This window comes from Pseudochaenichthys georgianus, chromosome 22, assembly GCF_902827115.2.
Source record: "Pseudochaenichthys georgianus chromosome 22, fPseGeo1.2, whole genome shotgun sequence".
Taxonomy (NCBI): Eukaryota; Metazoa; Chordata; class Actinopteri; order Perciformes; family Channichthyidae; genus Pseudochaenichthys; species Pseudochaenichthys georgianus.
In genome coordinates, this window is record NC_047524.1 from 15174385 (window position 1) to 15196510 (window position 22126).

General features: G+C 41.7%; 2 protein-coding genes across 2 annotated transcripts; one reads left to right on the forward strand and one right to left on the reverse strand.

The window, feature by feature from the left end:
* The first annotated feature begins 2878 nt into the window (after positions 1 to 2878).
* Positions 2879 to 8241, forward strand: dhrs7 (dehydrogenase/reductase (SDR family) member 7). The gene is made up of 7 exons (XM_034111167.1): positions 2879 to 3110; positions 5140 to 5292; positions 5431 to 5537; positions 5940 to 6179; positions 6644 to 6766; positions 6875 to 7090; positions 7933 to 8241. Exons 1-7 carry the CDS (start codon positions 2981 to 2983, stop codon positions 7972 to 7974), a joined length of 1011 nt encoding a protein of 336 aa, XP_033967058.1. The 5' UTR covers positions 2879 to 2980; the 3' UTR covers positions 7975 to 8241.
* A 77-nt stretch (positions 8242 to 8318) lies between these two features.
* Positions 8319 to 21246, reverse strand: pcnx4 (pecanex 4). Its single transcript, XM_034111162.2, has 11 exons — positions 21087 to 21246; positions 19063 to 19837; positions 18777 to 18956; positions 17338 to 17876; positions 17110 to 17210; positions 16791 to 16913; positions 13732 to 14092; positions 12207 to 12310; positions 10117 to 11213; positions 9552 to 9738; positions 8319 to 9368 (listed from the first exon to the last, which is right to left on the reverse strand). Exons 2-11 carry the CDS (start codon positions 19758 to 19760, stop codon positions 9117 to 9119), a joined length of 3642 nt encoding a protein of 1213 aa, XP_033967053.1. The 5' UTR covers positions 19761 to 19837; positions 21087 to 21246; the 3' UTR covers positions 8319 to 9116.
* Between the last annotated feature and the right edge of the window lie 880 nt (positions 21247 to 22126).

Here is a 22126-nt window from a genome sequence, read left to right on the forward strand (position 1 = left end):
AAATATTGTTCCTCTCTTAAACAGATGTTAAAGGTGAACAAAGGTATATTCTGTCCTCATTTTACAACATTACATTTGTCACTGTATGTTTTGAATAAAGTTGCTTCAAACCGAGGACCCGGATGTTGCAGGTTGCGTACTCGAAAACATGACATCATCCCTGAGCTGAGTCTTCTCAGGCTGCGCAAGAGGCATGTATGCAGAAAAACATGAGCTCCCAAATCTGATATTCTGATATTTAGCTTGTACATTACAGGACCTACGTCACGTTTTAAAGGTCCAGTGTTTAGCATGTATTGTCTATATAAAATACATATTATGCTATGTTCTGCTAAAAGATCCTCCTAAAATCTAACACACTGGATCCTTAATATGTATATTTCAGATTAAGTTGGGGCACATTAGATGCAATGGACACATTTTCCGTCTCTAAATTATGCAGATTTTATAATTATAGGCCGTTATTGTACCTACATTTTTGTACTGAGAAGGGAGAAGACTGCGGTCAAGCCAGCCTCCACTTGGGAAAACACAGTCAAGCCAGCCCGCACGTGATATTGGGGTGCGCGAATATTAGAAGCATTACGGTAAAATCCCAGCGCTTACTCGGTCAATAACAAAAGCACCTATAAAAACGAACCAAACATATTAAATTAAGAAATATGTACTATATAATGTGATCAATAATTATTTAAAACAAACTACGTATAACTACCACGAGTAAATGTAAAATGTAAGGAGTTTCAAAATAAAAGTCCTTTGAAATCTCATATTGAAATCTCATATATGAGCTATCAGCCCTGTGTTTAGATAAGAATAAAACGAAATCTCTCCCTGATGCAAGACTCATCTCACTGCAGGGTGATAGAAGGACACCCCATCTACTCACCCAGAAAAAATCAGGACATTCTGATGTGGAGTTTCAAAATAAAAGACCTTTGAAATCCCATATATGAGCTATCAGCCCTGTATTTAGATAAGAATAAAACGAAATCTCTCCCTGATGCAACATTCATCTCACTGCAGGGTGATAGAAGGACACTCCATCTACTCACCCAGAAAAAATCAGGACATTCTGATGTGGAGTTTCAAAATAAAAGACCTTTGAAATCCCATATATGAGCTATCAGCCCTGTGTTTAGATAAGAATAAAACGAAATCTCTCCCTGATGCAACACTCATCTCACTGCAGGGTGATAGAAGGACACCCCATCTACTCACCCAGAAAAAATCAGGACATTCTGAGGTGGAGTTTCAAAATAAAAGACCTTTGAAATCCCATATATGAGCTATCAGCCCTGTGTTTAGATAAGAATAAAACGATATATTCGATAAAGGTCTTTTATTTTGAAACTCCACATCAGAATGTCCTGATTTTTTCTGGGTGAGTAGATGGGGTGTCCTTCTATCACCCTGCAGTGAGATGAGTGTTGCATCAGGGAGAGATATCGTTTTATTCTTATCTAAACACAGGGCTGATAGCTCATATATGGGATTTCAAAGGTCTTTTATTTTGAAACTCCACATCAGAATGTCCTGATTTTTTCTGGGTGAGTAGATGGGGTGTCTATCACCCTGCAGTGAGATGAGTGTTGCATCAGGGAGAGATTTCGTTTTATTCTTATCTAAACACAGGGCTGATAGCTCATATATGGGATTTCAAAGGTCTTTTATTTTGAAACTCCACATCAGAATGTCCTGATTTTCTCTGGGTGAGTAGATGGAGTGTCCTTCTATCACCCTGCAGTGAGATGAGTCTTGCATCATGGAGAGATATCGTTTTATTCTTATCTAAACACAGGGCTGATAGCTCATATATGGGATTTCAAAGGTCTTTTATTTTGAAACTCCACATCAGAATGTCCTGATTTTTTCTGGGTGAGTAGATGGGGTGTCCTTCTATCACCCTGCAGTGAGATGAGTCTTGCATCAGGGAGAGATATCGTTTTATTCTTATCTAAACACAGGGCTGATAGCTCATATATGGGATTTCAAAGGTCTTTTATTTTTAAACTCCACATCAGAATGTCCTGATTTTTTCTGGGTGAGTAGATGGGCTGTCCTTCTATCACCCTGCAGTGAGATGAGTGTTGCATCAGGGAGAGATTTCGTTTTATTCTTATCTAAACACAGGGCTGATAGCTCATATATGGGATTTCAAAGGTCTTTTATTTTGAAACTCCACGTCAGAATGTCCTGATTTTTTCTGGGTGAGTAGGTGGGGTGTCCTTCTATCACCCTGCAGTGAGATGAGTGTTGCATCAGGGAGAGATTTCGTTTTATTCTTATCTAAACACAGGGCTGATAGCTCATATATGAGATTTCAATATGAGATTTCAAAGGACTTTTATTTTGAAACTCCTTACATTTTACATTTACTCGTGGTAGTTATACGTAGTTTGTTTTAAATAATTATTGATCACATTATATAGTACATATTTCTTAATTTAATATGTTTGGTTTGTTTTTATAGGTGCTTTTGTTATTGACCGAGTAAGCGCTGGGATTTTACCGTAATGCTTCTAATATTCGCGCACCCCAATATCACGTGCGGGCTGGCTTGACTGTGTTTTCCCAAGTGGAGGCTGGCTTGACCGCAGTGGGAGAAGGCGGGCTTGTTGACGGGGTCAAAACTGCACATTTTACCCAGGTCCTTCTTGCAAGAAAATCTGGTCATATCTGAATTTGCTAAAGAAATACAGACTAATATGTAGCCTAAATACAACCTCAAAAATCCACTGGATTGCCTTTATAATTATGATGTATTGATTAAGAATAGAATGTTAATGTATTTACTGTTGGTGCTGTCTGGTGGCCGTTGCTTCTTTTAAAACTGACATGCGCCGAGCTTTAGTTTTGAAAATATCCGAGCGGAAGTGACGTTGTATCCTTAAACTGCAGTATTGTTTTGGCTGAAGCTTTAATATGCAGTAGTAGCTACTGAATTTAAACCATAACTGTATTAATTTAGTTTCAACCGATGGACTGTTGCATTGTAACTGCACTGGGGAGTTTTGCATCACTTTATGCACTTCTTCACTTCGTGTGTTTTATTTTCGCGGATGCAGACTTCACTCTGCTGTGGTCGAGTCTGTTCGGACACAGACCAGGTGAGATAGCCTGTCATAATGACTCCCAATGAGTCCCTTCTCCTATTAACAAACAACGAAATGTACCCGTTTGAAATTAAAGCTGAAAAAATGTATTGGCATATCATTTCCATAAATCTCCCAACAAGTTATCGTTGCACGCAAAATGTCCACCGTTAAAGAGTAACTAGCTAGCTGTTGACGTGTGACCATAGCGTGTTTATATATTATACAGTCTATGCGTGTGACCCATGTTACTCACCATGTGCTATTGAGGTCCTCAGAGATCAAACTCCACTTTTATATATACTTATAGTGTTCTCAATCCCCCAGTTTAGCTGATGCACATCCGGGATTCATTTTCACATGTTTTACCATACCAACACACTTGGCTGAGTTAATCTCATCCTAAACCCTAAAGGTCCAACATTTCCACATGAATTCAAATACTACCACTACTCAGACCCGGCGGCAGACATACGTGTCTGGGCGGGCATTTGATGTACCAGGGCGGGCCCACCCCGAAACTTACATTTCCCGGAAAAACTGAATTGTGAAAGAGCTGACATGCTGAAAACCCAACGCCTGCAGGGGGGTCTGGGGAGATTCTCCCCCAGGAGATTTTTTGAAATACTAACATAAAATACACATTCTGGTCCTCTCTTGAGAAGAAAAATAAATAAATCTATTACTACACAACATATTTAAAAAAAAAAATGAATGCCATTCCAGAAAAGCTCCCGCTCGGAGCTAGAAACTGAAAAGCGCTGGTGTGAAAGCCGCAACAGAGGGAAGAGGCTGTGAATTACTTTACATTGTGGATAAGGGTGGATTGCCCCCATTGTTCTGTGTGTCAAAATGAAAGACAGCCCACACATCAATCATCAAACCGTGGGGTCTTATTTAATTACGTGTTGATTTCTATCAACACGTAATGTTGTATCGATGTATATAGAGATGTACTGTAACTACAGCAAAAATATTCTCCGTCGGGACTTCCTGCAACAACACCACGTCGTTATCTTGATTCTGATTGGCCAGAAGACATTATCAAAGATGTTCTATTGAGAAGACGATCACTACGTGACAAAAGTTTTCAAACCGTTTCTAGTCTTCGGTATTTCCAGACAAGTGGCTACTGAAATCAATCTGACTAACTGCTGTCTGTGCAATTTACTCCGCGCGAGTTGGCGGACTTTATTTAGCTTACTTTAAAATCATTTTTCATGGTGGGGCTAAGCCATTTATTGGTATGGCTGTAGCCTACCCAAGTATACCCTGGCTCCGCCACTGAACATAATAATAAAACAATTAAAATGTTGTATTCAGCCCTGATTAAAACAGCGGGCCCAAATCCTGGATGGCCGGGCCCAAATCCTGGATGGGCGGGCCCGGCCCCATGGGGCCCGCCCATGACGCCGGGTCCGCCACTACTGCCAGTATATTTTTTACTAAGGTTTTTTTAACTCCCAAATGTTAATATCTCATCAACCTCAACATTCCAGCTATGGTTGAGCTATAATTGCTCCTGTGTAGGATTCATTTTTCTGTGGTGGCCAAGGTTAAACAAGTTTTAACTTTTATACTTTTGGAATTTGCCATTTAAGAAGTGCTTCTCATTTTTGAAAAGATCCTGTACATTTTTATAATGAAAACATTCTTCACTGCAAATATTTACCACTGCTTTCAAATAAATGTTGTTGAATAAAAAGTCAAATATTTGTAGGTACAAAGTAGCAGAAAGTAAATGTTACTTTTCACCACTATCAACGTCAACACACATAGGTAAACATGGGTCACCAAATAAAAAAACCTTGATACAATTGTATTGTATATATCTAAGATGGTTTGTGTAAGCAATATGACTTGTTCTTCTGGAATTATTTTGGCAAAATTGGGTTAAAAAGACAAATATCTGTCCTTATTTTACTTGGGATGTTCATGCTAGGATAACAGATCCAGTAGTCGTCTGTCCTTTTCTTTTTAAACTGAGTTAATGTTGATGTTGAGTACAGCTGAAATTAATTCCCCCCCCTCGTTTGTTAACCAGAGAGTAAGCTGAAGGGGCTGGTGGTGTGGATCACAGGAGCCTCCAGTGGAATTGGAGAGGAGCTGGCCTACCAGCTGGCAAAGTGCGGCTCACGCCTCATTCTGTCTGCACGGCGCGAGCATGAGCTGAATAGAGTGAAACGTGGTTGTTTAGGTGAGGAAAGTTTCAAAGTTATTTTTCAAGCGATTTTATCCCCTCGTTAAAAAAATCCTATGGCAGAGTATTCATTTGACTTTCATTCAGTTTTCCTTTGTTGTGACTAGCTCAATTATTTGTGTCATTTACTTTAAGAGCGCTCCAACCTCCAGGATGCAGATGTACTTGTTCTTCCACTTGATTTGTTGGAGAGAACATCACATGAGGAAAAAACCAAAGCTGCGATTCAGTTCTTTGGACATGTAAGGCCACTGCAATTACTCTTATAATACAATGTGTTTTCACACTGCAAGTGTTTCACTGCAACAGGATCATTTCTAATGAATTATCAAAGCTATCAGTTGGGAGAGGAACATTCTTTAGTTTGTTGTTTTTAGCTGGTGATATTGTCATTGTGTTCCTTTTTTAATAATGAGTTAAAATATTCTGGTTTCTGGATTTCACTTCTATTATAGACATCCTCTTGTCTTGTTGGAAGGAAGGTATATTCAATCCTTAAACATTTCACTTTACTGTGCATTAGTCCTTAAACTCAAATGTGACTATGACCAAGCCAAAGCAGTCTCTCCATGCATTTAAATGTAAAAGTAATTCAAATCATGCTGTTTTACTATTCTCTGGTTTTGTCCACTTTTCCTCTTCAGATTGATGTCCTAATTAACAATGGCGGCCGAAGCCAGCGCTCTCTGTGCTTGGAGACCAGTTTCGATGTGTATCAGGCTCTGATGGAGCTCAACTTCCTGGGTACGGTCTCCATCACCAAGCAGGTGCTGCCTCATATGACGCAGCGCGGCAGCGGGAGCATCGTGAGCGTCAGCAGCTTGGTCGGCATTGCCGGGGCGCCCCTGGCAACCGGATACTCTGCCAGCAAACATGCTCTTCAGGTGAAGGGAATACATTATGCTATATTATTGACTCTAATGATATTTTTTTTTTTGTTAAAACGTTTTTTCATTTCTATTTTCCTTATTAATTATTGTTATATTTTGTAGTACAATGCACATACTTTTACAGAAGTATTTACTTTTTTTATTATAACTTCTCAATGTATATATATTTTGATTCTAAAATGGAGCACCTGTAAGGATTCTGAGATAGCAGCTGTTGGATCAGAGCCAAAATAGTCGCAAAACATTATATTTCTTTCCGATTTAATTTCTCCAGTGTCTTCAGACTGTGTATTAACGGATTTAGGATACTTATTTTAATCACAGAACAGCAGGTGTGGTTTATCTGGATCTCTACTTAACTTAATTAGTTCTATACATGAAACAAACCCCTTTTACAGCTGATCAGCTGTCCAGGCCTTTGTGTGTACTACAGCTGATTGTAACTGTTTTCTTTACAGGGTTTCTTTAATTCCCTTCGGACTGAGCTGACTGAATTTCCAAACATACTCATCAGCACTGTGCTGCCCGGGCCTGTGCAATCACAGATTGTCCAAAATGCCTTCACAGAGGAACTGACCAGGGTATTCAGTAAAGAGCTTGTGCTTTTTAACATAATGCTGTGTGTAATATGACCATAGCTATTTTAGTAGTGCGTTTACAGTAACACATTTTCCTTCTTTTTTCCTAAGCCTGTGGCTGCAGCTGGTAACCAGGAGTACAAGATGACAACCAGTCGCTGTGTGCGTCTAATGCTGGTGGGAATTGCCAATAATGTGAAGGAAATGTGGATTGCAAAGCAGCCCTTCCTCCTGTTTGTCTACACCTGGCAGTACGCTCCCACATTTGCCTGGTTCATCACAAACCTCTTGGGCAGAAAAAGAGTGCAGCATTTCAAAGCTGGTCTGGTAGGTATTTAATCTAATTTGAGGAAACCTTTGTGTACAAGGTCAATATAATGTGTTCAACCAAGCCCATTTTCACCAATCAGACACTAGCTAATACTATCGTAGGTAGAGAGCTATTGAACCAAACACGTGAAAAAGACCATTTGGGTGTACCATGCGTATATGTATGACCTTCAAAAACCTCCCTGTTATACTGCATAATTAATTTTCTTAATGTATTGACACCTGGTCAAACTCAGATAAAAAAGCTCACTGGTCAGAAGCTCTCACATGATGAGCTGTTTGTGTGTTGGGCCTTGCTTTTGCATTGGGTACGGTTGACCTTGCTCTGTTAGAATTGGGACCGGGGCATTCTCACTGTGTGAAAGGACTTAAAATACTTGAACAAAGCAGAAGGAGGCAGACACTATGCAGAGCAGTGTCTTAACAGCTGGGGGCCTCAGCTGTTACTGACCTTGCTTGACTCTAAATGGAAGACGACGGTGGCTGGGGTATAACAGTGAGCATGACTACCTCCCCGCGGTGCCGACTGACTGACCAGTGTGCCTGTTGGCCTCTGCAGCGACAGCAAAGAAAGGTCATGTTCCAACTGGCCAGACATTGCAGCGACACATGCTTCTGTAAGACTGGGGACGTGTACTCTTGACACAATAAGACCAAATTGACACTTATCCTTAACAGTGAAGTCGCTGGTGTTTAGGCAATATCACAGCCACGCTTGTGACTACCACACAATAACTCTAGAATTAAAAATGTTACCTGTGAATGCAGAGATAGTTTTCATATTTTGATTTCATGTACAGTGTTCAAACTGAACTAACAGCTGGCCGTTTATTTTGCAGGATGCAGACTCCGCATACTTCACCAAGCCCAAGACTTCCTGAGAGTCACATCGTCAAGAAGAAACACGTTTATTGCATTCCTGATATTCAACCTTGAAATGATATAGGGTTTCTGCAGAATGTGGGTCTTTGCTTTCATCCTAAAGGAAAATATTGCACGGCACAACTGATTTTAAGCACAGCCAAGGCAGGGTGCATTTTTTCATTATGCTTACTTCTCTGATGTAAAGTAAACCCTTTACTTTAGCCTAACTCACCTATACTTGCACAAACCCTTTGAATGACTAATTAAAAAAAGTTTGGATAATTTTTTCTGCCCTCGCAACGTCGTTTAGTAAAACAGTAACAAAAACAGTTTTGCCAAGCTATTTTATTATAAGTTTATACTGGTAAACATATAAAAATCAACAATATGTACAAGAGAATATGGACAAATTCATTTAACTTTTCATTGTAAACAAGTGGGTTGTAAAGAAAACGATAGCACTAAACACATTACACACATACAGCAAGACATACCCAAGGCACATCCTTGATATTTTAGCAAAACATTAAAATTCTGGTGTCATGTAGAGGGGAGGTGGGAAAATAGATTCACTTTCTTTCAAAGCACAAACATCTATAAACAAACCACAAAGCGTATGTGCTTCACTGGAAACCCACGAGGGATATTTTTTTTCTTTTTTAATGTGCTGTTCTAGGAGGTAGTTCACACTGTCAGTTAAAATGTGTTCACAACGTTTTGCAACTTGCAGGCGAGTACAGTGGTGATGCCACTGACTCTTTCTCTGTGGTGCAGGAAATGAAGGAACCCCACACTTTTCAACTTATTCAAGACGACAGCTTCAAAAGTAAAACTCCAAAATTGTTGGAAGTTTTCTCTTTGCTTTGCTGTAGTTTCCACATGACCCCGTAACCCTTAACTTTGAAGGTGGACATTTTGCTGTGGTAGTACCGACTGAAAAGCATCCTCCAGTTGTACAAATAGCTTACTCGACAGAGCGGGGGGCCCATGTACAAAGGCTGAGTTCTGACCGCAGCGGCCTGGGTTTGAATCTGAAAGTTGCTGCCTTTTTCTGTATCTAAAACCCAATAACGCCTTAAAGATGGAAAAAAATCTTTAAAAATAGACTTCTTTACTTTCACATAGTGTTTTCAGCGGAAAAGGCAGAAGAAGCCACAGGTCAGAGGCAGGGGAAGTGAAGAGGGGCTGAGGAGTAAATGGGGTATCCTAGAGGGGGGTCGGCTGCCTGAACAGTTAGGTTCCTTAGCATGAAGGGGTGAGCCTGGATGCTGTAGCGCTCCTCGTCGTCATTAGTGGCGTACAGGAGCTCCCAGGACAGGTTCGCCCACTGGCCTCGCACCCCCTCTCCATTCAGACGCCCCACCTGCACCAGCTGCTCCTGCAGGGACAGAACTCTCCCGGTGTACGTACCCTGTGCACACAATCATACCATTTTTAAAACACAAAATTGGCTCTAAATTGTCATTTTAAATACCCTCAATAGTTTTTCAATGACAGGATAAGAAAAAGCTGCAGGTAAAGTATCAATAGATGGATCAATAGATATTTTTGTAGCATAGAAAGGATGTAAAAAATAACGAGAGCGTGCAATTACCATAGCAAGGTCATGTCCTAGAGAGAATAGGAAAGGTTTCTCCTGAAGGACGCTGTCGTGCCAGCCTTTTTCCGTCACCAGGCCGATGTACCAATCCCTTTCATACTCCTCCAAGGTGCTGAACAATTCCTCAGGGGACTCCATGGGCCCGAGACTCGCTTGATCAAACAGCAGCTTGAAACTGAACCTGAAGGTAAACAAAACCATAGTTCCATAATTCAATGAAATATTCATATTTTTTCCGCTACAGACATAACACAATTAACTGATTATATAAAAAGAGGGATAACAAGTCACAGGAATAGAAATCTAGCTGGCATACAAAACATAGTACAAAAAATATATATTTACTTTAATAATTTATTATCCATGCTTACTTAATACCTACTCAATATATAACTACTAGTTATTATGACTATTGTTCTTTGAAATATCGGCGTCATGTAGTCGTTTAATACTTCTGCTTTTCTAATGAGTAACCACAGTAAGAGATCTCATTTTAACAAGTAAAGAGCAATGAAAAAAGAGTTACTAAAACCCAGAGACTTGTATCTGCCACTGTTACCTGAAAGCCCGAAGTGCGAGCTGGTAAAGTTCTTTACTTGAGGAGAGCCAGTCGAGTCCTTCAGTCCACGGTATGTCTCCACAATAGAGTCTGTAAACGTAGCTGGGGCTGGTGAAAGCAGACTCCGCCCCCACTGATATGAGACATGAAAGTGCAACCTGTGCATGAAGCTCTTTCAAAGCTTCGTCCTCCTTCAGCGCTTTGGTCATGTGTTCTGAGGTCTCGCCCTGAACAGCAGACCCAAATTGGCCCAAGCTGAACCGAAACCAGTCCTCAGGAAACAGAGTCCTGAGCTGCAGCAGGCGGGACGGCAGCAGAGGGGCAGTCCTCCACCCTGTCGGCAGGTTGAACACCTCCGACTGCGGGCAGCTGAAGTTCAGCTGAGGGAGAGAGCCAGGACTCTCTCTGAAGACCTCAGGGTTACGCCCTTTATCCACGGCTGGCATCCCGATGCCCAGACCCAGAGGCTGCAGAGCAGACAGAGCCATGTTTTCAAAAAGGCTGTCCATCTCCACGGAGCCTGGCAGAGAGGCGCCCGTCTGCAGCGCCGCGAGTCCAGGCTGGGCCTCTGCGGTCACCAACGCCACCGTCCGTCTGGCCGGTTGAGGACCAAACAAGTCATCCTCATCTGACCAATCCCCAAAGGACGTCAGACTGGAGCTGTCCTGTCTGAATCTGAGAGAAGACACGTTGGATTCCACCACGACGGCCTCAGGTGGTTGGTTAGAAGTTGTCTGGGCAAACGTGGAGGACTGGGACTTCCTGCCTCCAGCCCCGGGCCCTTCTTCTCCGCTCCATAGAAATCCTTTATGTTTCTGCACACAGTATCTGAGCAGCAACCAGACCAGTGCTTTCAGAAATTCATCCTGAAGTTTCCTCAAGTTGTCATGAGAGTCGATGATGCCAGAGAGCACATTTCGGGCGTCAGAGTAGACTCGCACTGTAAGGGCAGCGCAAGGGGTGAGGGCGTTCCCCCAGTGCAGGTTCAAGCCCTGAGTGAAGCCAAGCCGCTCAGGACGCTCAAAAGCGGCCTCGAAGACCTCGTCAACCCTACGAGCCTCCACTGTGTGGCAAGATGTCTCCTGGAGCTCCAGACCCTGTAACAAACCACACGGCACATGTAATATTGCACACATGTAACACATCTAATCTTGCAAAGGACTGCTGTGAATTTTAAAAGAAACATTCAACCCCAAAATCATTATTTGTATATCTATTACTAACCTAAGGTTACACTGAATTGCAAGCATGAATATTTTGATGATTAAGCATTTCGCAATGCGTTTGTTAAAAGGTAGGGTAGGTAAGAATGAGGAAACCAGCTCGAGAGCGCTAGAATTTGAAAATACACAACCGGAAAAAATCTGCCCCTTCCTTCAGACTTCCTTACAGAGCCCCTCCTCCAACACACACGAACGCGCACATGACCAATGAGGGCACGAGATAAGTTTGGGCACGAGATGGAAGGCTGACAGGCAGGTAGGCCATCCAGTTATTTTAGCTGGGTCGGCTCAGATGATTGGTCGTGCTTTTTACAGCGCTACGGCTTCCACAGATGACAATTTTTTATTGTCAAAGCATTTAATGTATTCATTGCTATCGGGATGTTAAGAGCATTCCATGGAATATAACAAAAAGTGTTTCTGAAGGGAATTACCTACCCCACCTTTAAGTAGTGAGTATATGAATGGATTAAATACACTTGGATTATACTGCACGAGTCATGTGTGAGTCTGTAAACTGATGTTGTGATGTATGCATATGTTGAAATTACATTAACTTTCATTAAACTAAAGACTTTGTGAGTTTAGTGTTTTTGACCCTAAGAAACACTGATGTATTAATCAATAACAATAATCTCCTCTCTCTGTTCCAGAGGATTTCAAAAATATATATCCCAATCCCCCCCCCGCTCAGGCAGCACCCCCCCAAAGCAGTAAACCTCGGGGAAACACTGAAAGTATTTTCTTTTATTGGGAGATTCTTTGTTCACCGTGGAGGCATGGTAGAAATGAAAGTTATCTTGTAGAAGTAACACGGGTTGAGTAATTGAAGTTTTACTAAAATAGATATGGAGAAAGACACCGTACCTTAATGTTGACTGTACAGTAGCCATATCCTCTCTCCAGGATCATTATCCAAACCATACGGTCCTGAAAGCGCCCAAGAAAATGAGAGCCTGGGGCTAAAGAACCTACAGAGGGGGAAGAACATCATCAGCCATCCATGCCGCTAACATGTTAAGATGTGATCTGTAAGTCGAGAGCAGAGAAATGGTGCACATTCTTTTAATTTCGCATCAGCCCTGCGTCCCTCTGCTGAATACGTGTAGAACATTACTAGCTGCAGGGAGACCCGTACCATCACAGTCGTACAGGAAGGTCATGATCCTGTTTTAACTGGCTGACTGCACAGAGATCTAAATATTACATCTATCTTAGTCAGAGCTTTCCATTAGTCTCTAAAAATGCAGGCGGAAGACAGACGTTTATTTCAACTCAGATGGACAGAAATGAAAAAGGGTGATGGAGGCTTTTGTTTAAAGTTGACTAGTGTTTGCTTGGCTCAAGAACGAAAGATGTCATGTCCCATAACGACATCTCGGAATAGTCCTAGCCGCTACCTCATGATGAGAAGTGACAAGCTGGGAAGACTCCTTTCCCGCTCACTGCTCCACGGCCCCCAGTGTGAGGAAAGCAAGAGAACACTACAAACTGCCATTGTTACACTGCGAGCATCAACCTAACAAGCGCTTGTTCTGCATTATACATCACAGCTACAGCACCGGGGGATAGGGAAAAAGAAGATTGCGTGATAACATCACCTCAGCAGCTTTATTCAGTTTTAAATCATCAGTCCATAAATAATATTTCTCTACTTGCATCGTTTATTCCTCTTGCCCCCTCCTGATGGAGCACAGCTAACAAAATCCTAACAGCAGCTCCGTTTGGCCTAAGAGTATTACGCGGTTAATGGTGTGGAAACATTTGGATGTAATGAATACAGATCAGACCTATTTTTTTTGGGTCACTTCACAGGAAGCTCACTGGATCATGCAAGCTCGCATTACTGCCAGCAAAAAAGAGCTGCTCACAACAACATTCCTCTTATTAATAAACCATACGAGGTGATGGTTCACTGCACTCCGAACAGCAAACTGTCCCTACTTGAACCACAGGAGGATTCAGTCACTGCAATTATAGCACCATCAAACCACATCGTATAAAAATAATAATTGTTATTATAATAATAATAATAAAATGAACAGGTATTGTGAATATTGTTGGAGCTGTATACTGGCGTTTGTACTGCTGTGGAATGTAAAATAATTAATTAATGTGTAACTGAAAGCAAAATAAAAAAGAACGACACACAATGCTATCACTTAAAATGTAAGATATAGTCAAAATACACTGATAATCGATAGTTAATTAATTAATATTAAATCAGATAGATGTGTAGATCGTATAATATTAATAATAATAATATTATTATAATAATAACATTATACTATAAATACTAAACTAATTAACTGTGATTACTTGTAAAATATCAACAACATTTAATAGAAGAAAAAAAAGCCACCATAGAAAGTAGACATAACATGCTTATTACCCAGGGAGCCTCTTGCGAAGGCCGTCCTCAGAGCAGACGCCAGACTCGTGCTCATCTGCTGGTAGAAGATGGAGTCGGGGCAGGGGCAGGCGGTCCCCACGGGGCCTGGCCAACTGCGCTGAGGTCTGGGGAACCCCACCAGGAAGATGGGCAGGGTGAAGAGGGGCAGCAGAGGGGCGGAGAGCAGGGCAGACAGGGTCACCACCAGCAGCAGCAGCGGGCACAGGGAGGCGTTCAGGGCCAGGAGGGTCCCGGCCGACTGACGCCGCTGCTTCTTCTCCGTCCAAGATGTCACCAACACAGTCAGGGTGAACTTTAGCTTGGAGAGGAACTGGGTCACTCTGTCGAGCAGCAGGCCCACCTGGAAGAACATGGAGAGCACTGATCTACTGAACCACCAACATGTCAGCCGAGGTTTGTGTAATATACATTTAGTTTGAGCTATTGTGTGCTTCATTCCTTTTCTTACTATGTTATTTAGGTTACATTATTGTATTCTAATATAGAAGGGTGTGGGATATTTTAATGGGAATACTTAAAGGTCCCATGTCATGGCCATTTCTACTGATCATAATTCCGTTGTTGAGGTCTACTAGAATAGATTTACATTGTTCAATGTCCCAAAATCACATTGGTTTTATCATACAGCATCTCTGTATCATTTCTTTTTAATGACTGATTTTAAATGCCATTTTCTTAATGTCTTTAATTTTTTGTTTTTCTTTTAATGTTTGTTTTTAAATGCCTTTGTCTGAATGTCTTTCATTTTTGTAAAGCACCTTGAATTGCCTGGTGCTGAAAGGTGCTATATAAATAAACTTGCCTTGCAGGATGTACTTTGAGGGTTTGTGACTTTGCAGACCGTTTACATGCAGAAAAAGCTACATAACACACAAGGAGACGGGTAATAACCAGAAAAGCATGACATGGGACCTTTAAGCAAAAGCTAAAAACAGGCCCTGGTAAGCTTTGTGTTGGGCCGAAAAGCAACCTTTAGCTGTGATGTAATCAAAATAAATTACAGACCTAATGACCTATTTTATTAACAGATAATAATTTTCACAATAAAATAGGCCCTTCTGAGTTTGCTGCCTGCATATACAGAGACAGCTGCTATGGGATATACACTAGAAGCTGGCATAACATTTATATTAGTAATAATAATAATAACAATTATAGAGAGCCCGGAAGTAAACTCCTTCCGGTTCCTTCGACAAAAAAGCAATGCAATTTCTCCATAGGATTTGGGAAAATAGCTCGAAATAAGGTCTGTGTTTGACACAAATTGAAGAGACGGATCACGTTTTGTTCTACGACATAAAATACATCAGCAGTTACCCCACTGGTGAGTTTTGAAGAGTTTACGTGTCTGAAAAACGATGGTTGTTAACAAGTGGCTGAATAGGACTACAGAAATGGTCCAGGCCGTTTTACGTCATTACACCGAACACGTAAAACACACCCGCTAAGTGTTTGCCCTGTTCTACTTAGGGTGTGTGTGTGTGTGTGTGTGTGTGCGTGCGTGCGTGCGTGAGACTTTCTCCGGTGGGCCGCGGGCGCGGCATCATTGTTTGTGTGGCATGTCAGCCTGTTCAGTCGTGTGGGAAAATGAGCGCTGCCGGTGGAGGAGGTGATAATGAAAGAGGAGAAGAGAGAGAGGATGTGGTTCTGGGCCCTGGCCCTTCTAAAAACAAAAGACTTGTGTCTTACAACAAACAGTGGGAAGAAAAACACAGTTGGGTAAAGCCCGTGAGTGGAGATCTGTCTCGGGTCTTCTGCGTGTGTGTGTGAGAGAGTCAGTCAGCTGATTGATGGGAAAATGCTGGGGAAATGGTTGGTTGAAGGATAACATTAAGTCTAATAATGATGTACGGTGCATGTTCACATCATGTATACTTTGCATTACTTAATACCATTTTTCAAATATTTTATTTTTTAACATTTTGGACAAAATAGCCAATTGTACATCGAGGTGCCCAGATGTTCCTAGTGCCCACCTATCCGATTTGAACATGCTGATGTACAATGTGATGTAGTAGCCTAATGCAGGTGTAAGACCATTGTGTTTGTATTGTGTTATAAGGTATGCATAGTTTTCTATGCATTTTGAGGGGTTTGACCCCCAAAAATATTTTCGAACCCTAGGGGCTGGCTCCCCCAAAATAATTAAATAACATAACCCTAACCTAACCCTAACACCGAAATAGAGAAACAAAAAAAAGAATCAAAAACTAAATCCGCCAGAAACCCGAAAATCTTCGCGCGCACGCGGGGGACGCATGCATGTGTCCCGTTTCTCCATTTCTGGAAGTTGGCAACCCTAGTTCTACTTGAAAGCAAGTACCTGCGCTCTTGCAAACTGTTACAACAAACGCTTCAACTTCAACCATTTTGAATCTGTATTTTTGAATATGCATCTTAAGTGGCGTGACGTTGAAGCAGCGACCCTGCTGTAGTTCGTTTATAGCATAACGTTAGCATTTTGCTTCTGGAGATTAAATTTACGCTTAGAAAATTATAAAAGTAGGGTAGACATGTGGAGATTATCCGACTGAACAAAACGTGAACCGTCTCTTAAATGTATGTCAACCACAGACCTTATAGCTATTTTCCAAAATCCTATGGAGAAATTGCATTGCTTTTTTGTCGAAGGAACCGGAAGGAGTTTACATCCGGGTTTTAGGACTCGTCACTGTGGCACTCTATAGAAAATTACCAATTTGTTATGTCTGCAAGTTTATAACCATTCATTCATTTATTCTTACTAGTTTTCATTCAGGCTAGGGTTGTTTCTTTATACCTGTTCTTTGCTTACCTAAAAATGTTTTGCATATGTTGGAAAAAAATTGTGTCAGTACCAAAAGTGATTTTCTAAGTTTGAGTTTGAAGCAAGATAGATCCAAAATGCCAAATGTTGCTAATGTTTAAAATCCAATGAATGTCATCAGTTAAGAGCGCTGTTCAGAGCTACAGTGAGAGATGTGGCGGCACTGGGAAAATGTAGGCCTGCAGATTATAATTTGGGGTGGAAAGAAGAGGTAAACTAATGATGACCTCACCAGCAGAAGCTGTACTCCAGTGCCCAGGTTATCCCAACCTGGCAGCATGCTGTTTCCAGCTGCGAGACGCACCAAGACCACCACTACCATCTGCAGCAGAGCATCCTCTGAGTTCTGCCACACCTGCACGGCAACAAAGGACAGGCATACAAATCAAGACATTTCAGATACAAAATAAATAAGATATGTAAATTTCTTTGCTGGCTAAATTAGGATTTGGTCTTTAGATACTTTAATAGGTCTTATTGTGAGTATTTGTTTGTACATGTTATGTCAACATTAATACACAGCTTGTGAGAAAGAGTAAGTGTGAACATACCAATCTGAAGGCTCGTGTGAATCCCACACTGAGGGACACCCTGTGGAGCAGCTGAAGAGATTTGTCCATAGACAGGAAAGCAATCATTGCAAATGGAGACACTGCAAAGTAAAACACAGAGTGACTTCAAATCAAAAACACATTCAGAGCCATGTTGTTTTCTCTCCTGACAGAGATTTAAAGCATGGAGAACATTAGACTTTAAAACACAAATTGTAATGAGCTCACCGACATAAAGAAGGACTCTTCTGATTGCTGCAGCAAAATATAAACCTCTGCTCCTCTGCTTGAAAGTCTGCACACTGTTCATGCCTTTAGGGTACAGGGGATTAAGGAACACCCCTCCAAATACATATGCCCCCTGGATTTCTCTGAGAGTCCAACAGAGGCAAAACAGACCCAGGAGGAGGTAGCTGACAGGACCTTGGGGTCCCGTAACCAGGCCCTGCGGCTGGGCTGAACCGAGGAAGTGATGCAGCAGCCCTGCCTCTGCCATCGCCACCAGGAACACGCTCAGATAGAGCAGCAGCTCCCTGAAGCCCAGATTCCAGCCAAAGGAACTGGGAGGAGGAGGTGGCGACCCCCCTCTGCGAAAACCATGGTCCCCGAAGGCTGCTCTGGGACGTCTGCAGAGTGTGCCAACCTGGCTGAGGTCCAGGCTCAGCAGAAATCCCGTGGAGACGGAGAAGAGAACCACACCCAGTGTTGACGGGATGAAGTAATTGGACACAGCTACGCTGGCAGATATGGCGAACATCAACAGCAGCCTATGGGACAGCACACACAAAATAAGCGCTGATGATACACAGGCTAATGTCACAATTGTCATTTGCATGAGAATATAAGAATGAGGCCTAGACTTCCACACAACACATCCAACTAATCTAGAGGACATGTTTTTTTAGTAGTGCATTATGTGCACATCCTGTTTTATCTCTTACACCCCGGCAAATGTCATGCTGTTTAATGATTTCTCCTTTTTCGCAGCATATACTCTTAAGAGTGCTGGAGGATGCAACTATGGGATGGTAGGTCGATTGCTCTGGACACAAAGAAGTGCTGGGTGGAGTTATTTGGATGAGAGGAAAAGCTTTCGAGAAAGCAGAAAGCAGCAATACCGAAGACTACGCAATCTGCCAGGCACTGTGCTATTAATGAAAATAAACAAAAACTGTGTTTTGTTCAAATGTGTGCTTTAAAACTACTAAAGCCAATGCTTTCATAATATATCTACGTATCAGGCATTTATATGAATTTAGGGGAAAACTGGATAACGTGCATAGAAATGGAAAAGGAAAACTAGATATTTGAAGTAAGAGCAAAGAGTTTATATCAAAATGAGGACAAATAAACTTAAGAGGGAGAATCTAATGTGATCTAATGTTACAATTGTAATTGTCCCTAACTTTAAAAAAAAAAAATAATAATAATAATAATAAATGCAATAAATATTGACGATGAACACAGATTCACACGCTGTACTAGATATGTTATGTTAATCTAAAGGCATATGAGGAATCACATAAAAACATGCCCTTGCTGATGTAGTTTTCAACAAATCTTCTGAATTAATACATTTTAGCTGATGACATGGACACAAAAATAACAACACCAGAGCAAAACTGCTGCTGAAGGCTAAGGCTGAATCATGGTCTTTCGATATGTACCTGAGGTTGCTGGACATTGGTGAGCCTCCTAAGCAAAAAACCAGAGTCTGCTCCATGCCCCAGAGGAGCAGAGCATCCAGAGGGGGGAGGATACCCAGCGCCCACAGCAGAGGTAGGAAGAGGAACAGAACATGGAGAACCTGGCTAGCCAGTTGGAGCTCAGGAACAGGGCCTGAGAATCTGAATCAGAACAAGACATGGAGATTAATTATGGCAGCAAGCACTGAAAGTATATTCCATAAGAAGACATCTAAATTAGGCAGAAAACTATTTTGGTGTTGCTCACCTGACAACCAAGTCCACTGCAATGAAAATAAAAATGTAGAGGGGCCGAGTGAGTGGGGTGATCTCATAAGTGTCCTGTGCGTGGAAAGTGGCTGTCTCTGTGGCTGTGTTTACAATGAGGGAGTACTCTGCTATACACAGTGTGACCCAACTCAGGACAAAGACGACCATGGATATGCCGATGCTGCCGTAGAGGGCCGTCAGTCTTCCAAGGAACACATACCATGTCCCAAAGCCACAGAGCACCCCAGCTAGTACTGTGTGCAGCACCACATTCAGTCCAAACCTCTTCCCTGGGGCAATAAATCGGACAGTCTCTGGGCCGACACAGTGGGTAAATTCCACTTCCTCTTCATCTACGAGGATGTTGGGCGCACCTAGTCTCTCCACTGTGCCACTCCTCCGGGCAGCATAGACCGCCAGGGCCTGGACCCCCACCGCAGCCCCGAACATGAGCATGCCAGCCAGCACTGTGGCGTGGAGCTCCTGCAGCAGCTTCAGCTGGCAGAGCAGAGTACCGATGCCCCCAAAAAGCCATGGTGTCAAGAACAAGACTGCCTGATTGACATAAACAAAGGGTGGGGCACAGTAGCCCAACTTGAAGCGTGGGCCCCCCAACAGCGTCTGGGGGAAGCGCTTCCAGAAGAACTCCTGCTTGTACTCGTTAAGAAGGGGCACATCTGGCCCCATTCTGACCATTCCCGAAGGGGTGGCAGGTCATCTCCACCCAGCTGATGATGGCGGTCTATTCATCGTCCCCTACACGATGAGGGTATCTGCAATGAAGCACACCTTCAGTTAGGCAATGTAGAAACAATTATTACAGACAAGAGATGTCCTCATATAATCATCATCGAGTCCCTGGTCTGTGCCTCTAATGTAGTCACATCATACAATCTGTAGAAATATGATCAATCAATCAATCAATGTTTATTTATATAGCCCAATATCACAAATGTTACATTTGTCTCAGTGGTCTTCACAGTGTGTACAGAATATCAGTATGACAATACGACACCCTCTGTCCTTAGACCCTCACATCGTACAAGGAAAAACTTCCAAAGAAAACCCAGTTTAAAGGGAAAAATGGGAGAAACCTCAGGGAGAGCAACAGAGGAGGGATCCCTCTCCCAGGACGGACAGACGTGCAATAGATGCCGTGTGTAAATTGAAAAGATAATACATTTGCAACATATGATGATAGTGATTATACGGCAAGAGACACAACAAAGCAAATAATATAACTTTTAAACTACATTATACTGTCAACTATGCTAGCAGTGTACTTGGACGATTTTGTATCTGCCAACTCGCTTAATACAGCTGTGATAATATCAAAGGAATAACCCAGAATACTTTACCAGTGTTTCATATGAAGTGAGCACTGAAGGTTAATAATAAGAATATTCCATTTATCTCATTACTGACTTGTAAACAACATAAATAATTGTTAAGCCATTTACAAAACAACAGAGACAGCCATGAACCAACAGCAGGACAACCAAAAGACAAACTTCTATGACACCTACTTTCTTCTTCATCAATCTGATAACATACAGTTAACGTTGACAGAGCATCCCTGAAACTCTAGTAAACAGTTGTCTTGAAGTGGTCGTTAGCACCTTAGATTACAAGTTTCAACTGAAAATGTATGTTTTAATAGCTAAAGAACCGAACATATCCCTTTGTTTAAAATGCACAACACAAAATAAGATACAACAGCAACAGCTGCTGGGTTACCATATAGACACAGAAGCAGTAGCTTGTAGGTGCGCTAACGTGGGCTAACCTGTTCAAACTAGTCCCCAAGCTAGTATATAACCAAACCAGGTAATACGCGACACGTTAATCGTTTACTGGATCTCTCTGAGTCTGTTTTTATATGTTTCCGTTAGCTAGCTATATTATTGTTAGCTAGCGATGCCAGCAAGTCTTTTCAGCTTGACTGTTCTTTAGCCTGCTACCACTACAGGTAAATAAGAGCAGGTTAGCATCCTGCAAGACAAGGGTGGGAGACAGACTTACCGTTAACAGCAGAATAACCAACCGCAGGTACTCTTTGTGTAACATTTGACGATATATGATTTATGATGATGAAACGAGCGGAAATTGCCAGCATTAAAATAAGCTGCGAGCTAACCGCTTGAAAGCAAAGCAACATCAGCATGATACACAAACCGATTGAGAACCAATATGAGTGGAGAGTAGGGAAGAGCGCGTCCTCTGATTGGCTCAACAAGTATAAGACCCGCCTGCACAACACAACCCCCTCCCCTTCAACTAAACACGTTTTTTAAAACAAAAGAAAACAACACAAATACATGTTGGTTGGGTTTTAAAAGCTAAAGGAAGACAACTAGAGTGATACTCAGATCATCCAGATGTGTTCGACAACAATAGCAGTAAAACACTGTTTTATAATGTACAGATGAGGCTGTGAGTTGAACAGACTGTAACGGTTAACCATAGACCGTGTTGGTCACATGTGCTTGGCGTGCACAGGGTTAAAACGGCCCCAAAAATATTTGGCACCCATCTGTCATGTTTACCGTTGTTGGTCGCATAGGTGGAAGAAAAAATATTTTTGATATTTTGGCAATCTGGAAGATTTTTATAGATTTTGTACAGCTTGTGTATCATTTGATTATAATTATTGACGTTTTAATGTATTCAACTCTTGAATGTTGCATCTGGAAATGGTGGAGCTCCTTTGAATGCATTTTAATAAATAAATATGTCCTTAGTTACTTTCCATAACCGACTGTTGGACAACCAAAACAAAAAGGAAGGAAGAGGTGATGAATGACCAGTATAATTTGGACTCAGTCAGAATTAGATTTATTTGGGCTTTTGGAGTTATTTGATTACTCCCTGTCATTTGGGACTTCTGAAGACATTATATTCAAAAAGGAATGTTAATTGCATTCCTTGAAATACCAATGAACACTGAATAAGTTACAACCAAAAACACAAGAAATGTATTGATTGTATTGAATTTTTTCAGCAAGTCAAAGATTATGTTAAGTATAACTAAGTGTTACTAAGCAACATATAACGCAGGGCAC